The following is a 23,401-nucleotide window of genomic DNA, read 5'->3' as shown; positions in this document are numbered from 1 at the left end:
GAACCACTCCTTTGTGTGAGTGATCGTAAGACGTTATTCTTCTGACGACTTCTCCAGGATCTTTTTGTGTTGATGCTCCGGAAACATTCTCGTTACGATTTACACACCAATGCAAACTACACTAATTATATTACCGTACCACTTTTTGGTGTCTCAGATTAATTCCCTTCTGTGTGTGCTACAAGAAACATTTTCCTTAACTATGCAATTACCAGCAATTTTGGAGGGGTAAAACATCAGCACCATTTTTCTTCCTGTGATTGCTCACTATTTCGTGAAACAATTTGGGCGACTCGTCAACAATTTGAAGGGGCATATTTAAAGTTAAGAGAATCAGTGAAAATTTGTATATTTGTATAGAATCGTTTTAGTGATTTTAACAGAATAATTTGGAATTCCAAATCAAAGCTCCTAGCTGAGGAGCCTCCTTGTATGCTGTTAACTACCAATGCAATAAGATATTTGTCTTCTCTTCTTCTATTTCTACAGCTTTATCCAGGAATTATAAGTTTAGGAATTTAAGCAGGTCTGGTTTTATTTAATCACTGAGGACTCACTTAGATTTTGTGATTTGCAAAGGGCAAAGCAAGATCACAAGAATTACAGAAAACCTTGTTCATGCAAAATAGAATGCCAAAGTGCTATCCCAACCAAAAACCTCAAACTATTAAGACCCAGAGGCACCATGAAGAACTAAGTTTAAAAAAGGAGGAATTTCAGATGATTTTATTTTAACTTAGTGTTTGCAATTTCAAACACATATATCTGCATCAACTTACCTTTCTTGTCAAGATTTCATACTTGAGCAGGTCCTCTACAATCTTCTCTAGCACTTCTCGATTTCTCTGTAGCATTTGTTTTGCTTTATCATAAGCCATATAGTATATCTGCGCCAAAAAATCAAGGCAGACAATTATTGAATTAAGGACCTTGTTATCGAACAAGGTATGGGAAAATAGTTTATGTCTTATTCCATGAAGTAATCAGTATATATACATGTACAGAATCCTAACTATGGAAAGAATCAAAAAAGGAAAATTTTACAGATATGCTATCAAATCCCTTAGTTATGCTATCATGTATATAACAACGAATATGACTACATTCAATCTTTAACACTCCCCCTCAAGCTGGAGCATAGATATTGATCATGCCGAGCTTGCTACAAAGGTAATCAATTCGAGTTCCACTCAACGCCTTGGTGAACAAATCAGCTAGTTGCTCCCCCGTCTTCACATAGCCGGTGGAAATCAAGTTTTCTTGAATCTTCTCACGAATGAAATGACAGTCAACCTCAAGGCGTTTAGTTTCTTTATGATACACCGGATTTGAGGCAATATGAAGAGCATCTTGATTATCACACCTGAATTTTGCTGGAGTATAATAGTTCAACCCAATTTCAGTTAAAAGGTGATGTATCCACATAATCTCAGACATAGACTGTAACATAGCTCTATACTCAGATTCTGCACTGGATCGAGATACACCATTTTGCTTCTTTCTCCTCCATGATATCAGATTACCGCCAACAAAAACACAACATCCTGTAGTAGATCTTCTATCAATTTTAGATCCAGCCCAAGCAGCATCAGCAAAACACTCAACACGAGTATGGCCGAGATTGCTAGTACAATATGCTTAAGTCCAGGAGCTCCTTTCAAATAACATAGAATATGTTCCAAAGCTTCCCAATGTTTGACCGTAGGCGCGGACATGAACTGGCTAACAACACTCACCGCAAAAGAAATATCTGGACAAGTCACCGTGAGGTAGTTTAACTTTCCAACTAACCTCCTATATCTCTCTGGATCATTAAAAGGATCACCATCATCTTTCATTAGATGCACATTGGGAACCATTGGAGTAGTGCACGGTTTGGCTGTCAACTTTCTAGTTTCTGAAAGTAGGTCAAGAATATACTTTCTTTGAGACAAAAAAATTCCCTTCTTTCTTCTATTTACTTCTACTCCTAAAAAGTATTTCAACTGGCCCAAATCCTTTGTACGAAACCTAGCATGTAGGATAAACTTAACGGAAGAGATTCCCGCATAATCACTTCCTGTGATGACAATGTCATCAACATATACAACGAGGCTAGTAGAAGACTGAATGATCACATTTGCTCAGTTTCATCCCAAACTCCTGAACTGCCTCACTGAACTTGCCAAACCAAGCCCGAGGACTCTACTTCAAGCCATATAAGGACTTCTTCAAATGATAGACTTTCCCACACTCCCCCTGGGCAACAAAACCTGGTGGTTGCTCCATATACACTTCCTCTTGAAGATCACCATGAAGGAAAGCATTATTGATATCCAACTGATGTAAAGGCCAATTTTGAGAAGCGACTAAAGAAATAAACAAGCAGACAGAAGTGAGTTTGGCAACTGGGAGAAAGTGTCTGAATAATCCACCCCATAAGTCTGAGCATACCCTTTAGCCACAAGTCTGGCCTCAAGTCTTGGCACAGAACCATCTGGATTCTTTAACTATAAAGACCCACTAACATCCCACTGGTTTCTTTCCCTTGGGTAAATTCACCAAATCCCACGTGTGATTATCCTCTAAGGCATGTATTTCCTCAAGCATTGTATCGACCATACAGGATGATTCAAAGCCTCATTCACTGTTTTGGGTATAGAGATGGAGTCTAGAGAAGCAATCACAGATCTAGACGTAGAGGATAAGTGGTCATAGGAAACAAAATTAGCAATGAAATATGTGGATTTGCAATTTCATGTATATTTGCTAAGAGCAATAGGAAGGTCAACGTTCTCTGAAGGTTCAGGCGAAGGGGGATCTGATGATGAAGGAACTGGTGCAGGACATGTATTATTGGTCTCGCCTCCTCGAGTAAACTTGAACAATTGGCGATCTTGCTAATGCAGACGGAGTAGGTGGTGACCGTATAATAGTCGATTGATGCTCAATAGAAGAACTAAGTGATGGAGGAACATCATCTGATTGTTGTGTCAAAGCATGGGTAACCTGATAGACTAGCCATTCATCTTTCTCCCTTGACTTGTACAAATTGGAGGTGCATAGAGCAATGGTGTAATCTCCGAAAATACCACATCAGTTGACACTAGATACTTGCCAAGTTCAGTAGAATAACACAAATATCCCTTCTGAAGGCGAGAATAGCCCAAGAAGACACATTTCAATGCCTTCGGATCCAATTTGGTAACAAATAGTTGAACATCTCGAACATAACATGTGCTTCCAAATACCATAGGTTCCGCTGGAAATAGTGACTTATTTAGAAAAAGAACATTGTAAGGCGTATTACCAACAAGCACTGTAGATGGCAGGTGATTAATCAGAAGACAAGCAGTAGAGATCGCATCGGCCCAAAACCGTTTAGGGACCTTCATTTGAGACAAAAGTAACCGAGCTGTCTCAAGTAGATGCCTATTCTTCCTCTCAGCATCTCCATTTTAAGACTGTGCATCAACACATGTAGACTGATGGAGAATAACATGTTGTCTCAGTAGGACTAAAATAGTTTTGACATGTATTCTTTAGCGTTATCACTCTAGAGAATCCGTACTGAAGCATTAAATTGAGTTGACTTCAGCATAAAAGGCAAAAAAGTGAGTAAACACTTCAGAGCGGCTCTTCATAAAATAAATGCAAGTCATTCGAGAGAAATCATTCACAAAGGTAACAAAATACTTATGCCAGTTTTGGAAATAACGAGACATTGTCCTCAAACATCAGGATGAACTAACTCAAAAGCTGACTCAATCCGCTTATTAACCCTTGGACATACCGAGCTACGATGGTGCTTTCCCCTGATTTCATATTTTGGTGAAAGAACTCCTTTGATTCATCGAAAATGTCGCTTGGATCAGATGCAAAAGACAAGGCATTCAAGATAGTGCAAAAGAACTCCTTTGATTTCATATAGTGCAAAAGACAAGGCATTCAAGATCACCTAATTAAACAAGCTATGTATATTGAAGAGAAAGTTCGAGCAGAATGGGAAATGATCGATGCTCAATTGTCTAGCCTCTTATGGAACACTATTGATTCTAAAATGATGCCTTTGTTTCATCCATCCTAGACCTGCTTTTTAGTTTGGGAAAAGGCTCGTGCCCTATACACAAATGACATCTCTTGCTTTTATAATGTGATTTCTAGTTGACTAAACCATTGAACCCCTTCCTTCTTTCTTTCTAATATAAATAACACAAAATAACCATTCTATAATTACTAGGGACAGTAATGTAAATACATAAACATAGTAATTACTCCCTTCTTTTCAATTTATGTGTCTTACTTTTCTTTTTTGAGTGTTTCAAAAAGAATGTCTCTTACTATATTTAGTAACTCTTTAACTCCAACTTTCTACGTGACATTATTAATACCACAAGATTCAAGGATATTTTGGTACATTATACACATCTTTAGTTTAAGATCACAAGGTTTAAAAGTATTCTTTACTTCCTTAAACTTCGTGCCTAGTTAAACTAAGACACATAAATTGAAACGAAAAGAGTAACAAACAAACACAATTACATTCAGGCTATAAATCATCCTTGCCTCTACGGTTGTACACCCTGGTAGCTTGAGCATGTCTAATAAACCAAGTAATACTCCAATATATTCAACTACTCGAAGAATAGAGATCCACGAAATACCCTGATAATTTCTTAGTGGTAATCAAGTTGCACTGCATATTTGCGACAAATGCTATATAAAGATGTTTTTAGAGAACCAAACATATCAAAATCAACTGTCATTTTGGTAGAGAAAAGAAAACATTGACCCTAGATTCATAAAACAAATGACCAACAATAACAAGTATGCCTCAATCCCAAACAAGTTAGGGTTGGCCATATGGATCCCCAAATATCATGTATCTCCATTTAAATTCATCTTAGGCCAACACTATACAAAATAAAATTGTAAAACCAAAAAACCAACTGGCTAAACCAAATGATCAACTGACAAAAATAATCAACAAGTCACTTATAAGCCACTGGATTAGCTGCATAAGCAACAAGCCTGATGCATATAACACGCATGCAACCAAACAAGGAATAGTGTTATGGGTGTACTTGGTTAAACTTCTACCTAGATAAACGTGCAAATACAATAGTGTGATATGAGTGTCCTACATATACATTTATCCAAATACCTGAACTTAACCTTTGTTTTCACACGTTCTCCCTTTTCTCTTATTTCTTATCAAAGATGTTAAACCCTTCTGATAATAAGCCCAAGCACACACTAAGACTACTACATGTAAAGTTTAGCTAAAGTCAAGCCAGATGGTGGGAGCTACAAGAAGAGGCCAAAAATATAGTTCTTCAAAAAACTGACTCTGGATATTTGTATTTATTACAAAGATTAAGTACCATTTCTGGCCCACAGTTCCATTGAAGCAAGAAAAATTTGCACATAGAATTCTCAGATAACAAGAAAATAATGTTTCATATCATCAATCAAAACGATCAAGGAGAATACTCAATAGGTGGCTTTATACCTTTTCCACTTTTGCAGCCATCTCATATTCAAAATGGTTTCCCATACTCAAAGCTGTGACCTATTCAGAGCAGCAACACGAAAAAGAAGACAATGAGACAAAAATATATCAATGAAAAAAGAGCAAATTAGTCACGCACCAAGATATACAGCGTTAATCAGTTACTTATGTTTGACAAATATTTTAACATGCACACATATATATACATTTGGGCTCCCATTTCCATGTGAAAATCTTTTTGGCAAGATATTTTCGTGGCAGAGATGTGGTTCACCCATTAGCGTCGAGGTGAATTATCTTATGGTTTGGTTCCACCCCTAACTGTTTGCAGCCAAGGTCATTATAGCAAACAAAGTGATGTGGCTCACAAACTAACTTGTAACATTCAATTAATATGTTAATGTCTTAGGAAAGAGAAATGGTTCATGAAAACTATGGGATATCAAACTTTAGTGAAGATACAAAGGGGAAATATCTTTGAATGAAATAAAAGATCATGCAGTCAAGAATAAGATGGGGAAAACAAAGGTAAATACCGAATTGCCATGATGGTAAATCGTAAGACTATCATCGGGGCCCCAACCATATTGAATCACCATCCTTGTAGCTATCTGTCACAAAATACTATGAATTATTAGGTCCCAGTATCCACAGCAGAGTATATGAGAGAATTACAGTTCAAGAGGGCAAGAAGAGAATGTTACAACCTCTTGTGCCTGCTTCAGCTCTGATGAAGAAAGAATGTTTTCTTCCCCAAATGGAAGCAATAGCTGCGCCGCAACATAAGAACCAAAGCAAAAAACTAGTCTTTTTTCAAGATATGATCTTGATTCAACATTCCCACTGATAGAACCTTCATTTTTAGCTTTGGTGATCTTAGTACACCCAATTCCCTGAAATCAGCAGGCCCAAACTTTGTAAAAGTCAACATCTTCGGGACAGACCAAACACACATCCAATGAGGCAATCTTTCATGGGTTTAGGTAGGAACATTAGCTGTAAGCACACCTCTATGTGTCACAATGAGAAATCACCAAAAGGTATAGGGAAAAAATACATAAGGAGTTAATGGGAGTGTCAGCGTACAACTCACCCAACCTTATGGAAGACTGATCAAACCACAGGGGCAGCAAAGGAGATTTGTTACTTGAAAAAGCAGGGAGGATAATGCGGATAGATAAACCCCCAAAGAGGGTTTCAGTACTAAATATGCTCCAGTCTTACAAGGGTAAAAAGAAAGTACATAAGCATTACTGTTAGATATGTACATAATATAGTCCTGTCCCACATTAGAATAGGAGTAGCATGTCCTTGTATAGTATAGCTATAAATAAGGACCTCTTGTATTGTATTGAACACACAATATCAATATATCATATTTTTTCCCGTGCCTTCTCACATGGTATCAGAGCTATCGTGAGAGATTTATCGCTGTGCATAAATTCCAGCGATTCCTGGAAGTAAAATCAGTCACCGAAACCCTTTTTTCCGGCGACTTTTCAAAGTTATTTTGCGTCTGCTTTGTCTCGGTTAGTGTTGTGCAAAATCCAACACTACCACAAGAGTAGTCACAGTCTGGCGACCAAACCCCAGTGAAAATCTCCGGCGGTAGTGTAGCAGTCGGAAGAAAATTTTCCGGCGAAGTTCCGACGTCGCGTGGGCCACCTTGCGGCCATTTTTTGGTGACGATTCTTCAGGACAGATTGTTCCCCTTGCAATTCTGAGCCTACCCATCCAGGTTAAATCAAATTCCGACCACATTTATATTTTTCCGGCGTGAACAGTGATTTCAAAAGTGAACTTCCGGCCATTTTTTGAAAAAGTTTCTTCTGAACAATTGGGTCGTCTGGTAATTCCGATCCTACCCCATTGTTTTTATTTCATTCCGACCACTTTGAATTTTTTCCGGCTGCTACAGGAATATTCCGAGAGCTACAGTATTTCTGGCTGAACAGTGTTTTCCGGCACAGAACAGTGTTCTGTTTTCCTGCTGTAAAGAGTGTTTTCTTAGCGATTTCTTCAGTTTTCCCAAAGGAGTTACTAATTTTCACTATTTCAAGTTAACCCTACTACTATTAGTTGTAGCGACATGGGAACCGATACTTCGAATAGTCGGATGGTTTCTTTAGCGGATTATTTTGAGTTTCTTTAGTACAATAGCAGGTAAGCAGACATCTTCTGAGATAGCTTCCGTTGTTCAAACAGGTAATAGCATGACTTGTGTCTCTCAATCTTCATCCTCTGAGCCTTGGGTCATTGATTCAAGTGCATCAGATCATATTTCTGGTAACAAATCTCTTTTCACTACTATTTCGTATTCTCAATCTCTTCCAAGAGTCACAATGGCCAATGGGTCTCAAACTATGGCAACTGCAATAGGTCAAGCAAGCCCAATTCCTTCTTTACCTTTAAATTCAGTTCTTTATGTGCCTAATAGTCCTTTTAATCTCATAGTTGTTAGTCGCCTAGCCAAATCACTTAAATGTGCCGTTTTATTTCTTGATGACCATGTTTTTATACAGGAACGCAGTACAGGGCGGATCATTGGTACCGGGCGTGAATCAAATGGACTTTATTACCTTATTCTTGCTAAATCACATGGACTCACATCTTGTCTTCCTTCAACAACTTGTCCTGTTAATGATTCACCAGATTTATTACATAAACGGTTGGGACATCCTATTTTGTCAAAACTTCAGAAAATGGTACTTGGTTTATCTCACTTGTCAGCTCTAGAGTGTGAGTCTTGTCAGCTTGGTAAGCACACTCGCTCTCATTTCCCTCGACGTATTGATAATCGAGCAGTCACCTTTTACTTTAGTCCATTCAGATGTTTGGGGTCCTAGTCGGGTCAGTTCTACCTTAGGATTCCGCTACTTTGTTAATTTCATTCTAGGTGCACCTGGATATTTTTGATAAAAAATCGATCAGAGTTGTTTTCTATTTTCCAAACCTTTCACGCTGAAATTCAAAATCAATTTGGGGTTTCTATTCGCACATTTCGTAGTGATAATGCCCGAGAGCATTTGTCTTTCCCATTTCAGCAGTTTATGAAATCTCATGGGATTATTCATCAAACATCTTGTCCGTACACATCTCAACAAAATGGGGTAGCTGAAAGAAAGAATAGACATCTTATTGAAACTGCTCGTACCCTACTCATACAATCTCATGCTCCGTTGCGTTTTTGGGGATGCATTTCTTACATCCTGCTATCTTATTAATCGTATGCCATCTTCAGCTATCTAGAACCAAGTTCCATTCTCTGTTATGTTTCCCCATTTACCTTTGTTCTCTCTTCCATCCTGTGTCTTTAGAAGCACTTGTTTTGTCCATAACCTACTCCAGGAACAGATAAGTTAGCTCCTCGTGCTCTTAAGTGCGTATTTCTTGGTTTCTCGAGAACGCAAAAGGGGTATCGATGCTATTCTCCTGACCTCCAGCGGTACCTTATGTCCGTTGATGTTACCTTCTTTGAAACTCAATCATACTTCATAGGTCCAGGTAATCACTTAGATATTTCTGAGGTACTACCAATCTCTTCTTTTGGAGATTCAGTCACTATCTCCCATCCATCTTCCTCTACATCTCCAGCTCCACCACCTATATAGCTCCCGTTCCACCATCTATAGCTCCAGTTCCTCCACATAATCCAGTTCAACCTTCTGCAGCTCTGCCACTCTTGGCTTATCATCGCTGTCCACATCCAGCATCAGGCCTAGGTGATTCACGTCCTGCATCAGATTCTGCACCTACTGCAGACTTGTCTCCTCATAGTCAACCAATTGCACTCCGCAAAGGTGTACAGTTCATACTTAATCCTAATCCCCACTAATGTTGGTCTAAGTTATCATCGTCTGTCGTCACCTCATTATGCTTTTATATTTTCTTTATCCACTGTTTCTATTCCTAAGTCTACAGGTGAGGCACTATCTCATCCTGGATGGCGACAGGCTATGATTGACGAGATGTCTGCTTTACATGCGAGCGACACTTGGGAGCTTGTTCCTCTTCCTGTAGGTAAGTCTACTGTTGGTTGTCGTTGGGTTTATGAAGTCAAAGTCGGCCCAGATGGCCAGGCTGATCGGCTTAAGGCTCATCTTGTTCCAAAAGGATATACTCAGAATTTTTGGGCTTGATTATAGTGATACTTTCTCTCCCGTGGCTAAAGTAGCATTTGTTCGTCTTTTTTTGTCCATGGTTGTTGTACGTCATTGGCCTCTTTATCAGTTAGACATTAAGAATGCTTTTCTCCACGGTGATCTTGACGAGGAAGTTTATATGGAGCAACCACCTGGTTTTGTTGCTCAGGGGGAGTTTAGTGGTTGTGTATGCAGATTGCGCAGGTCACTATATGGTTTGAAACAGTCTCCTCGAGCCTGGTTTGGTAAGTTCAGCACAATTATTCAGGAGTTCGGCATGACTAGTAGTGAGGCTAATCACTCTGTGCTTTATCAGCATTCTGCTCCGAATCTATGTATTTATCTGGTGGTTTATCTTGATGATATTGTTATTACTGGCAACGATCAGGATGGTATTACTAATCTAAAGCGAGATCTCTTTCAGTACTTCCAAACTAAGGATCTGGGCAAACTGAAGTATTTTCTAGGTATTGAGGTCGCTCAGTCTAGCTCAGGTACTGTTATTTCACAGCGGAAGTATGCCTTAGACATTCTTGAGGAGACTGGAATGATGGGTTGCAGACCTATTGACTCTCATATGGATCCGAATGCTATGCTTCTGCCTGGGTAGGGGGAGCCTCTTAGAGACCCTACGAGATATAGGAGGTTGGTTGGAAAATTGAATTACCTCTGTGACTAGACCTGACATTTCTTTTCCGGTGAGTGTTGTAAGTCAGTTTATGGATTCTCCCTATAATAGTCACTGGGATGCAGTTGTTCGTATTCTTTGGTATATAAAGTCAGAAGTCAGCTCCAGGCAAAGGATTACTATTCGAGGATCGAGGCCACGAGCAAATTATTGGGTACACAGATGCTGATTGGGCAAGATCACCTTCTGATAGACGATCTACATCTGGATATTGTGTTCTAGTAGGAAGTAATTTGTTCTCGTGGAAGAGCAAGAAACAAAATGTAGTTGCTCGATCTAGCGCCGAAGCAGAATATCGGGCCATGGCTATGGCAACGTGTGAGTTAGTTTGGGTCAAGCAGTTGCTCAAGGAGTTAAAGTTTGGAGAAATCAGCAGGATGGAACTAGTGTGTGATAACCAAGCTGCTCTTTAGATTACGTCAAATTCGGTGTTCCATGAGAGGACTAAACACATTGAGATCGACTGTCACTTTGTCAGAGAAAAAATACTTTCAGGAGATATTGTTACAAAGTTTGTAAAGTCGAATGATCAACTAGCAGATATTTTCACTAAGTCTCTTACTGGTTCTCGTATTAGTTACATGTGTAACAAGCTCGGTACATATGATGTGTATGCACCGGCTTGAGGAAGAGTGTTAGATATGTACATAATGTAGCCTTGTCCTACATTGGAATAGGAGTAGTATGTCCTTGTATAGTATAGCTATAAATAAGGACCTCTTGTATTGTATTGTATTGTTCATCCAATATCAATAACACATTTTCTCCCGTGCCTTCTCACAATTACAAACTAAAAGCACCAAAGCCTCTGTCCCAAACAAAGTCGAGGTCGGCAATATGAATTCTCACTTCTTTCTTCAAGCTCAACTCGTATCATCATCATGCCAAAAATAAAATAATAATAGTGAAAATAAGTTTTATATAAAAGAAAAATAGTAACATTTAAAGCGTATCCCTAAGACCCTAACTAGTAAGCTTCACCTATATGGATCGTTATCTTCCATTATTCCTATTTTTAGCTAAGTCTACACTGGTTCCAAGAATTTGTAGGTCTAAACAACTTCTTTCCATGTAATTATAGGTCTACCTTGTCATGTGGTCCATATCTGCATCGGTGTCAACCTCACCTAATGTGTTTGTGGAAGAGAGACAGATCTTGGATGCAGCTTTGATGGCAAATGAAGTTGTGGACTCTAGAAGGAAAAAAGGAAAACTTGAGAAGGCTTTTGATCTTGTTAATTGGGAGTTTCTGGATCTTTTAATGGTGAAGATGGGATTCAGTGAAAGACGGAGAAGATGGATCAAGGTTTGCATTTCCACTGTCAGATTCTTTGTTCTTGTCAATGGTAGCCTGTGTGGCTTTTTGGTAGCTCGAGGGGCCTCAGACAAGGGGACCCCTTATCCTTTATGCTATTTATTCTGGTGATGGAAGCTCTAAGTAAGATAACGGATAGGGCAGTGGGTGGTGGTTATTTGAGGGGTTTCACGGCTTTGACTAGGGAGCATAGTACTGTAAGGGTTTCAAACTTGCTCTTTGTAGATGACACATTGGCTATTTTTTTGTGATGCAGATATTAACCGGCTGACATACTTGAAACAAGTTCCTAAGTGGTTTCAGATCGTGCCAGGTCTCAAAATCAACATCATCAAGTGTGAGATTTTCCTAGTAGGCGAGGTAGACAACATTGAAGAACTAGCACAAGTATTAATGGTAAGGTGGACTCTTCTTTACCTACTGGGCTACTACATACTTGGGCTTGCCTCTGTGTGCTTCAAATAAGGATCTCGCAGTGTGGAATCCTGTTATTGAAAGGGTTGAACGGAGATTAGCAGGGCCAAAACGATACTTGTTGAAGGAAAAGATGTACTCACTAAAAGCAATTTATCAAGTATTCCCACTTACTATTGTTCTTTGTTGCAAGCACCAGTGACTCTCACAGGAAAAATGAGAAGGCTTCAAATAAATTTTATATGGGATGCGGCAGATGGCACCGGAAACCGAAAAGATCCACCTGGTAAATTGGGAGGTTGTTACAACACCAAAGTGGGGTGGACTAGGGTGAAAGATCTTAGGGTGTTCAATAGAGCTCTATCGGAAAAATGATCATGGAGACTTGGGATGGAGGAGCTCGCCTTATGGAGGGAGGTAGTAGTTGAGAAGTATAATTTTATGGAAGGCGATGGAGAACTAGAACTATTACAGTTCCATTTGGGTGTAGCATGTGGAGGAGCATAATGAAGGGGTGGGAGGACATCAATGATCATCTTTAGGGTTGGGGATGGGAGAAGAATTAACTTTTGGAATCACAAATGGTGCGGGAAAGACTCCTTGGGGATTTCATTCCCTAATTTGTACAGAAGTTTCGAACCAAAAGGAGATGACATTCCATCAGATTCATAGGGAGTATGAAGGGGAAGTACTTTGGGATCTCACGTTTAGGAGAAATCTGCAAGACAGGGAGCTGGGAGAGTTTCAAAGGTTAGTGGAGTTACTTCACAAGCAAATCAGACCTCACTTTAACAATGACCCATGGAGATGGGCGCTAAGAAGTGATGGTTTGTTCACAGCCAAATCTTTCTACCAGAGTTTGCTGGTGTGAGAAGAGACGCGCTTTCCACATTTATCAATATGGATTGCTAGGGCACCTAGGAAGGTGTGCTTTTTTGCATGGTTGGCGGGAGCAATTCTAACAGCTGAGAATATATATAAGAGAAGCATTACCTATGTCATTTGGTGCTACGTGTGCAAACGTTCGGATAAAGAAGTTGATCATCTAGTGGTGCATTGTAGAGTGGTATCAGGTTTGTGGAGGTTGGTCCTGAATTATTTTGTTGCACAATGGGTGATGTCAGGTACTGTTAGAGATGTATTGCACATGTAGGCTGGTAGACATAGTAGAAGAAGACTAAAGGCGTGGAAGGTTGCCCCGTTAACTCTTATACAGGTTGTATGGAGAGAGAAATAAGAAAGCTTTGAGGGAATTGAAAATGATTTTGTACACTCGAGGAATAGCCTTTGTCTTTGATTGCTTTTTGGTGCTCCTTGAAATTCCCACTTGTATAGATGATTGAGTGTTTTCCGTAGAAAATCATACTTTGTTGTAGATTCTCTATTTTTTGGTATACCTTTTGTATACGGGAGCTTTCCCATTTTTTTTTAGTAATACCATTTACCTTATCAAAGAAAGATATGGCCAAACCATCTCAGCGACCTCTCTCATTTTATCCTCAATGCGTGCTACTTGAAGCTTCTGGCGAATGTGATCATTTTTAATCTTATCTAATCTTGTATAACCGGACATTCAAAAATACATAAACATTAAGTTGACAATTTATATTCATCCTTCTAAGTTCATTAATTTATCACAACTCTCTCTCCATATTCATCCAAACGAGTAAACCAATTATTGAAACTCACATGTATGGAAAATGTCCAAGAACGTAATCATCAAGTTACACTCTCTCAGTCCCATTTTATGTGACGGTATTTGACTATGCACGAAGTTCAAGAAATAAAGAAAGACTTATTAGAAAATCGTGTGTCACATAAAATGAGAGAAAGGGAGTATTATGTACCTTAAAGAAAAGCACAACATAACAACATATTCACCCAACTAGAACTCAAAGGCTCAAGGATTGCTTCTTGATGCGAAGGCGAAAATAAAAATAAACAGTAAATTAAGAAAAATGTAGAGAATAGTAGAAAATTTCTATTCCCTTTTCCTTCTATTTTTGGAGGCAGAAGTTAAGAGAATAAAATGCTCAGCTGATAGGAGTGTAGTTACTGAGTAGTGAGCAACTGAACGTACTCCCCTTTTTTTCTTTGATAAAGTAAATAACCTTGTTCTTTTAACAAGAAAAGTAAATGATTTCATTAAAGTTGGGAGAAGAAAACTCATGTATACAAGTATACCAAAAAGTAGAGAACCTATACCAAACAATTGAACATATTCTTGTAAGAGCTTAGCACTAATTCTGATGAAACAAACCACATCTTCAGGCAATGAACAGATATTGCAGTAAATATTACATATGTAGATGACATTTTTCTAATCACTAGAATCACCAGGTATTGATAATTGATAACAAATCTGCATATGATGCTTTGATCCATAATGGCCAGCAAGCTAATTGGTGGTCATAGAAACATGTCTGGAAAACTAAAATTCCATATAAGGTGGCCTGTTATGTGTGGCCTGGTAGCAAAAGAAGCTTGCCTGACACAGGAAATTTAAAGAGAAGGGGGATTAATCTATGTTCAAAATGTAATTTGTGTGGGAAGAAACTAGAGACGGCAGCCATTTGTTTTTGCATTGTGGAATAACTGATCAACTTAGGCAGCTTTTCCTAAACGTGATAGGCATTACATGGATAATGCCAAGATCAACGAGGGAGTTGTCGGCATGTTAGAACAGTGTCAGACACAAGACAGATGGAAATTAATCCATGCATGCACATGGTGGACTATCTGGGAGGAAAGAAACCCAACATGTTTTGAAGATAGATATAGTTCTACCCAGAAGAACAAGATGAATTGCATTTTACTTTTTCATTTTTGGTGTAATGAAACTTATACAGCTGATTCAGTCTCTATTTTAGAAGCTTTAGAATTCTTGTAAGAAGAATCAATGATGAACTGGAGCTGTCCTTTGTTTTGTAAATTTAGCCTCCAGCACTACATTTGTGCTGAAGTTTATAACTTCTGTTACCTTTTTGTCAAACAAACAAAAAAAAAAAGCTCTCCTAATTAATCTGTGATCTCCGATCTGGTTCCAAAGTAAAATTTGTGTAGAACAAACAAAAAAAAAGGTTGGCCACCATAATTCAAGTGCTGACTGATAACTTATTTTCTTTTTGTGACACTTAGTGCGACTCTTACAGTCTTACTCTGTAGAACCATCACTTCTCTCATAGATCAATAACATCAGTCCGATAAGTTTCTCTTGCTTTCTCTTTTAAGAAAAATGACAAAGATATAACTACAATCATACTTTAAAAAAGCTACTTCTAACGAAGAAACAGAATATGGTACCTCCCACGAGAAAGGCTCGAGCCACAGATTATCCACAATATCGAAGTTTGGTAGAAGAAGAGCAATTAAACTCCGACCGGCAGCCCAAACAGCATGCGGAAACTTTGTTTCCATTGTCCACTACAAAAAATCAAATGAACAGTCAATTTCATGTTGTATCTCACATGAAGAGACAATAAAGATGCTTTCAGTATAGGCAGTTTTAGTTAATCACTATTAACTAAAGATAACTCAGCTCTACAAATTATAGAGCTGGTTAATCTTTTTTGCCAGTAGTTCACAAAGTTACTGAACTACTAACAACGAGACTGAAGCATGCACTTGAAATCCCTGGCGCTTGAAATGCTTTTATTGATGAGAGGCAGATTCTTGATGTAGTTTTAATTGCTACTGAACTAACTGGTTCGAGAGAATTGAATGAAAGTGCTGGTAATAGACTTGGAAAAAGGGTAATGTGTCACACAAACGGAGTTCATTGATCGAAAGATGGGTTCCAAGAAAAATGGAGAAGCTGGATTAGTACTGCATATCTATTGTCAGATTCTCAATCTCCATTAATAGTCTACTCTTTTTCTTTGAAAACTCTAGGGGTTTTAGTGATGATGAAATATCACTTATGCCTCTGTCTTTGTGATGGGAAACATAACCCTAGATAAAGCAGCAGAAGGTGAATATCTGAAGGGCCTCCAACCAGGACATGGGCAGGCTAAGTCTAGCAAAAGCTCACCTCCTCAAATATGATACCTTACTTGTTGTGTGATGCTGTTGAAAATGAACAGATAAGAGTATACTGCTAGTAGCAAACAGTCTTGAGGCTGGTTAATCTAAAATGAATGTGACATCATCCAAGTTGGGAAGTGCAGTTTAACCACTTAAACAATCCATGGGTTCAAGCTGAGTTAAATCCCACCCATCTATTTTGATCTTCCTTTGCTGCCTCAAAGATGTTCAGGTGTGAAATCCATTACTTCATAAACTTAAGAATAAATGGACTTCTGGCAGAAAAAATATAAGTCCAAAGGAGGTAAAGCTGTCACTATTTTACAAGCACCTTAACTTGTTTACCTACCTACTATGTCCCTTTCTGTATTCTTGCTTCACTGGCAAAAGAATTTATCTGCTCTAGAATTTCAGAAGGGTTGGAACCTAGAGGTTCAAAAAAGTAGCATTTGGTTGGTATAAAGGTGATTGACTTAGAAGGTTAATATCATTTCTCAAATCTTTCTAAGTTTTACTATTCAGTATACCCCTGCAAAGTGCCAAAGGAATTCATCAAAGGATGATGCCAAGGGGTGTTCAACAACCATTTTGTGATTGTCATAATTCTATTGATGTTATGGGAAACCGCATATACAAAACAATAGAGGACCTAGAGAAAATATGATTATCTTCTATAGAGATGGAGGAGAAATGTGAATCAAAGAGCATAGAGTTTGGTCCCTCAAGTAACGTCGTCCATTAAAAGGACTTACTTGGTGTTTGAAGGAAAAGAGAATTCTGCATTTCTTAACGAAGTGATTAATGTTTATACATATAGCACACACGATATTCCATCATGTAGAGATGATTCACTAGCTTTTTTAGAGCTCCAATAAAATCACCTATGATAAAGAGTGTCTTTTGATGTTCACAAATCAATAAGACAAGATCATGTGCATCATAAAGAGAACAGAAAATTGACAATTTTGTAATATCAAGGTGGAGAGTAGATGCAAGATCAAGAAAGCGCAGAATCCAAGAAATTCAAGAAGTCCAAGAATCCAATTAAGATTAGGATTTCTTATTTCCTCTTTTAGTATGATTATATTTGTAGTTCTAGTCAAACTAGGATTATTAGTTGGTATTCTATTCCTACTAAAATTCCTTTTCCTATTTTAGTTAGAATAGGCTTTTCTTAACTTTATTCTTATTCTAGTTTAGTTAGGATAAGTTTTTCATCTTATCAATTTTACTCATTGTAAGACCTATTTATAGGACTTAATATGCTGAAAATAAACATGGGTGATTAGTTTTTTTAAGCTCTTACTTCAAAAATGTGATTTGCTTTTATTTCGTTGTTCTTCCTTTATTCAACGCTTCTTGCAATCTTGCGGGATTGAAGAACGTGTGTGTGAGGTTTCTTTTCATCTTATATTCTTCTAACGTGAGTTTGAAGAACGCTTCCGCTAGTTTTGTGAAAAACTTTAGGGGGGTGCTTTTGTTTTTCTCTCTTCTTTGTGCTTGAGAGGTGCAAAACCTTGAAAGTACATCAAGAGTTCTCAAAATCACATGTACCAGCACAGAAAACTCGGTTTTATATGCCGTTGAATCACTTTTTGGATAGTGCTGCTGGCTGCAGCAAAACAGCTGCTCCAGTTTTGGAAAGTGAAGGGAGTGGCAACCAAGGGGGCAGCACCAGGAAAATAGCCCAACATGTACTCATGCATGGGCATTAAGGAGCAATTGGAAGGCTTCCCTTCCACCTTGCGAAACTTTGCTCTTCCTTTCCTTGTTTGCCCTAACTTTCATGGATTTCCCATGATACAGCAGCCTTGTACAGACGATTCATTAAACTTTACGTATATGATCGTTGTTAGAGGCTTCTCTACTTGTTACATTCTTATAATCAGCTTACGTGATCAGACGGAAACTGAGAATCCAACAAAAATAATTCCAGGAGAAATGCCCTAATGATCTAGAAAAGACGAAACGGTAATGACAAAAAAGGTTGTGCAATTCCAATATAGTGGAAGGATATTATGATCTAGGGAAAGGTTTCATTTCCTAGTATATCAAGAGGAACAATCATCACTCGAACAAAAAATATATGATATAAAAACTGAACTTATAAATGAAAAGACAATAAACAGGAAGCATAAGTATAGCTTTACACCTAACTGGGGTCAAGGAAATACAGTAGCAGCGTACAGGATGTCTAATCATTCATCAAAAAATGCATACTGATAAAGGAAATAAAAATGGGAATGCTTACATCAAGAGGTGGATTTAGCAATTCGATTCCATTGCTTATTTGACCATAAGGCTCCATCAGATCAACAACATTTTCTAGATCCTCTTTCGTTAATGTCAATCCAAGATGATTCACCAGCATTCTGCTTAATTGCTTTACAGCTTTGGTCTTCCTTAACCATTTCGGGACAAGGCTGCTGAAGGTCTGCAGAACAGCAAACCCAATTATCCAGTTGAGAAAAATGGCTAGTGAAGAGGACAAAAGTAAAAAATTCTTCTTTTTTGTATGCGGAGAATCTCAGTGATGAAGCATTTGAGAGATGTTATGCAGTATATACATAACAATTGAAGAAAACAAGTGTATTGAAAATCAGCCCATGGTAACTGAACATGGTGAAACTCTATATTTTACAGAGAAACTTCATCAAGTTCAGCTTCCCAATCCTTTGTAAATCGCTCAATGTAGCAGTGATTGATTTTTTCATCATAAGATTGGTTTTTACGAAATTGATTTTAAGAGATTTGTTCTCATGAAGTTCGGGATTTTAGATGTATATCATCACCAGAATGACGATGTCATGGATGTGCCCTTTGACCATGTTCTTGAAATTCTCAGAATCTTCAAATACACGTCTAGTCTAGAAAAGAGCAACGAGATCCATGGTAATCTCATCTTTCCCCTTTTCTATTTCTCTCAGTAGACGCGGATATCATCGTTTCTTATTTGCCTTTAATTATGAGCTTTCAGTTCTAACATAATGTCATGAGACTCCTAGGCAGCTGGAGCCAATTCTGATGCAGCAGGCTTTATACGTTAGATAAGCGAGAATGTTACTACCACAACCTTTATAGACACCATCAGATTTCATTTCAAGATGTAAAAAGCCCAATTAGTCACCAGCTTTTAGAATAATTATTCACTGGAGATAATGTGTTAACAAGAAGTTCAAGCCCTATATTTGCAACATTATTCAAAGTATTACCATGACCACTATGTGCAAAGAGCTGAGCTGCTCAGGAAAGTGAACAATGGACAACAAATAGATGAATGAATAAAGTATCTCATATTATAGGGAGTGAACATTAGATCAAAAATCAGTCTTGTCTAACGGAATGTGCGTTAGAATATGGAGGCGAAGCTAATTGACATCCTTTTATAGATGCTTTTTATAGTTTTCTCCATACCATACACTGGATGTCGTGGTTATCAAAAACCTTTAGGCTAGATTGCATATTTTCATAAATCAGTCCAATAGCTGCAAAATTTGAAATTTTAGCCAGTCAAAATTATTCAAGAGTACACATAATGTCGTGATTTAGAAACAATAGGCAACAACCTATGCAATTCACACCCCCGAAGCAAGAAGATGGGAGAAATTACTTTTTCAAGCAATGACCCAAAGCATAATGTGTTTCTATCCAGACTCAGATATACTGGTCCTCTAAACTATGTATTTCATGGTTATTAGGATAGAAAACAGATGCTCATAATTTGCCAAGTTTATTCTCTTTTACTGGGTAGTCTTGGACAACAAATAAGAGTATGCATTTTGTTCAGGAGCTCCAATCAAATGAAATATTTGCATGATTCCAACAATCATATCCCATGACTTAACTACCATACCTGGAATATACTCTCACAGCCTATTTCAGGATACTGTTAGCGGTCTCTCCTTTTTTTTGGACAAGGTAAGTGAAATGTCATTAAAAGGCATCACTAAGATGCACAGATTACAAAAGAGGGAAAATGTCAGCTCTAATACCAAAAAAACTATCATATGGCTAAGGAGCTGACAAAATCCAGTAACATATTAGAGTTATTTACAGGGGAAAGTTTCACCCAACTAAAAAGGTTAACCAAACATTTAGCTTTCAGGTGACTTCTAGGAGTTGAAATACCATCAAAACAACTGCTATTTCTTTCAATCCAAATACACCAACTGTTAGCTGTCTCATATTAGAAAGTTCTTTCACTAAGCAGTGCTGTTTTTATTTCATGTTTAAGTACTTTACTTCCTCAAAATGGAAAATCGTGTTCTCTCTACTTCTGGATCCCTTCACATTCAAGTATAGAAAGCTTAATTATCTGAAGATCCAATGAAAATGGCTGAATTAATACTGATATAATAAAAATGGCTTTAGTAATACTTCTCGATGCAGGCGTTTCACTAATAAAAACGGGTCATACTGCTAACAACTATAAAAACTGACTGGCAAAACACTTTAAACTGAAGGGGAATGAGAAAGGACAGGCAACAGGATTTGAACGCTGAAACCACCAGAAAACTCCATGAGAGAGCTGCCTGAAGCTCGAGAAAGCAGGAAACTTCTAAAAAACACGAATGAAAAGGGAACAACGGGGAGCAAACCCCTAGAGGAAGGACGAACAACCCGTGCTTTTCTGAAGCCACAGAATTTCACAAGTTGCCTGAAGCTTGAGATAAAACTTCGAATAAACAAGATATGAAAGCGAAAGAAGGGCAGCGAACCCCTAGGGGAAGGTTGTAAGACCTGGGTTCTTCTTCCTTCAGGCCACAACCTAGGCAGCAAGCTCCTAATGTGTTTGCTAGCAATCTTAATAGGGAGGTGTGCCTTATGGGGTCACAAAATCAGGTAAATACAAGGAGAAAGAAGGTATTAGGATTGTAGAAACTAGAAAGGGAGGGATGAAGAAGGAGCTTCGAGGACAGCCTTTAAGGGCAATAACTGGGGGCAGTTGTCAAACTCCATGTTGGAGTTAGAAACTAGAAAGAGATGCTTCAGTTGGACTTAGCTGGGGGTAATGAGGTGGGTATAGGGGGTTGCAGGGGAAAAGGGATGGAGTTAGGGTAGCAACATGACCACAATGCCTTTCGACCTGCGGCGAGCAAACCCCAACAAACCACTTCAGGATACTCACCTCCATGTGTTGTCAAGTAGCCTCCCAAAGTTCCAACGCCGTCGATGCATCAGATCCACATGTCGGATGTGTGAAGCCTTGTCTGTCCATCTTCCAAAGCAGATCTCTTCTCCTTGGAGGTTGGCCAGTGATTCCTTGTCACCACATCCAAATTCCGACTGCCGAAGCCCTAGTCCAGTGACCCCAATCAACCATATCTTTTCATTATATTCTATTTTACTTTTTGGTATAATCTTTTATATGGGTGTTTCCCCATCATTAATAAAATTATTTTATCTATCAAAAAAAAAAAATTCCAATTACATTCTTGATTAAAAAAAATGATTCAATTGCATTTCAGCTTTTTCCCTTGATGCCTACCCATCGTTAAAGTGCACATAATACGCCCTATTTTACATAAGGAGTAATTAGTGCACTTAATGTACCCTTGTTACATAAGGAGTAATTTATAAACTGTATTGGCATGCAAAGCAAAAACAAAATGCCATGGAGGCAGTACTAGGCAAGTTATAGTAAAACATGCAGTGGACTAACATTTGACTCCCCAAAGTGAAAAAGATAAATCCTAATTACAGAAGCATAACAACCAATAGTGGAAGAGGAAGTGTGCACAGATAAATATGCAGGAAAGGAGCTTGAAGTACATGCTGATACAGTGCAGTAAATTAGCTGGTATTGGCAGTAATTACCGCAAACCAGCTGCAGTAGGTCATAAGCTCATCTATGTCCAGGAATTTGCTTCGAAAGGCACTACCTTCCAAGGCCACGGGAACAAGTTTTAGTTCACTTGGACGCAAAAGAGCTGTTTTCTCTGCGACCTGTTAGGCAAAGTAGCAGTTTTATAAAATATCAGTACTAAATTTGACAAAGCTCTTCTGCTCTGCATTTAACATATAACAACAATAACTTCTAAACAAGTTGAGAACAGCAGAAGAAAGCAAAGCATAATCAACATAAGATTTGCAAATTATCACTGTTAATTTTAGGAGTTATCAGTCTAGCTCAGGTATTGTGATCTCACAGCGGAAGTATGCCTTATACATTCTTGAGGAGACAGGAATCACAGGCGGTAGACCTGTTGACACTCCGATGGATCCGAATTCTATACTTCTGCCAGGACAGGGGGAGCCGCTTAGCGACCCTACAAGATATAGGCGGCTGGTTGGTAAATTAAATTATCTCACAGTGACTAGACCTGACATTTCCTTTCCTGTGAGTGTTGTAAGTCAGTTTATGGATTCTCACTGTGATAGTCATTGGGATGCAGTTGTCTGCATCCTTCGGGTATATAAAACCGGCTCCAGGCAAAGGGTTATTGTTTGAGGATCGAGGTCATGAGCAGATCGTTGGATACTCAGATGTTGATCGGGCAGGATCACCTTATGATAGACGTTCTACGTCTGGATTTGTGTTTTAGTAGGAGACAATTTGGTGTCTTGGAAGAGCAAGAAACAGAATGTAGTTGCTTGGTCTAGTGCAGAAGCAGAATATCGAGCAATGGCTATGGCAACTTGTGAGGTAATTTGGATCAAACAATTGCTCAAGGAGTTGAAATTTGGTGAAATCAGTCAGATGGAACTTGTGTGCGATAACCAAGCTGCCCTTCATATTGCATCAAATCTGGTGTTCCATGAAAGGACTAAACACATTGAGACTGACTGTCACTTTGTCAGAGAAAAAATACTCACAGGAGATATTGCTACAAAATTTGTGAAGTAGAGTGATCAGCTTGTTGATATTTTCACCAAGTCCCTCACTGGTTCTCGTATTAGTTATATATGTAACAAGCTCGGTACATATGATTTATATGCATCGGCTTGAGGGGAGTGTAGTTTGTTAGTTCAATATGTAAATAACCTTAATCCCATATGCAGTAGAATATGTATTATATGTATTATTGTCAATATATCAATAATATAATTTTCGGAGTTATTAATTCTCACAATCACTAAGTTGTGACACTGAAATTTTTAATACAAATCACGCAAAACTACCAAACTAGGTTTAAATTATCGTTGTTGACAGACTTCCACAAAATTGTAATCATTTCTAGTTCAGATAATCAGGTATCCAAGTCAACAGAATTTAGAATACACATCATTCATCCCCATACATGATCTAGGTTGATTCTCATGCCCCATATGATCAAGAAACTTTTCAAATTAGTAAGGAGCTGTCTAATAGCCGGTTTAGCCAAACT

At 38.3% G+C, this 23,401-nt stretch overlaps 1 protein-coding gene across 1 annotated transcript in view; it reads right to left on the bottom strand.

The window, feature by feature from the left end:
- The window catches only part of LOC107814019 (putative inactive ATP-dependent zinc metalloprotease FTSHI 5, chloroplastic), a 70,235-nt gene that overhangs the window by 3,705 nt on the left and 43,129 nt on the right, over positions 1 to 23,401 (bottom strand). Inside the window, exons 11-17 of the mRNA XM_075233093.1 lie at positions 21,891 to 22,019; positions 18,325 to 18,507; positions 15,354 to 15,473; positions 6,199 to 6,384; positions 6,028 to 6,102; positions 5,492 to 5,551; positions 780 to 887 (exon numbers count right to left, since the gene is read on the bottom strand). Of these exons, the coding sequence (XP_075089194.1) occupies positions 780 to 887; positions 5,492 to 5,551; positions 6,028 to 6,102; positions 6,199 to 6,384; positions 15,354 to 15,473; positions 18,325 to 18,507; positions 21,891 to 22,019 (861 nt within the window). The remainder of the gene's footprint in view (positions 1 to 779; positions 888 to 5,491; positions 5,552 to 6,027; positions 6,103 to 6,198; positions 6,385 to 15,353; positions 15,474 to 18,324; positions 18,508 to 21,890; positions 22,020 to 23,401) is intronic.

Source organism: Nicotiana tabacum, chromosome 16 (genome assembly GCF_000715075.1).
Source record: "Nicotiana tabacum cultivar K326 chromosome 16, ASM71507v2, whole genome shotgun sequence".
NCBI classification, from domain to species: Eukaryota; Viridiplantae; Streptophyta; class Magnoliopsida; order Solanales; family Solanaceae; genus Nicotiana; species Nicotiana tabacum.
Note: the sequence above shows the minus strand (reverse complement) of the source record. Positions and strands in the feature narration are given on the sequence as shown.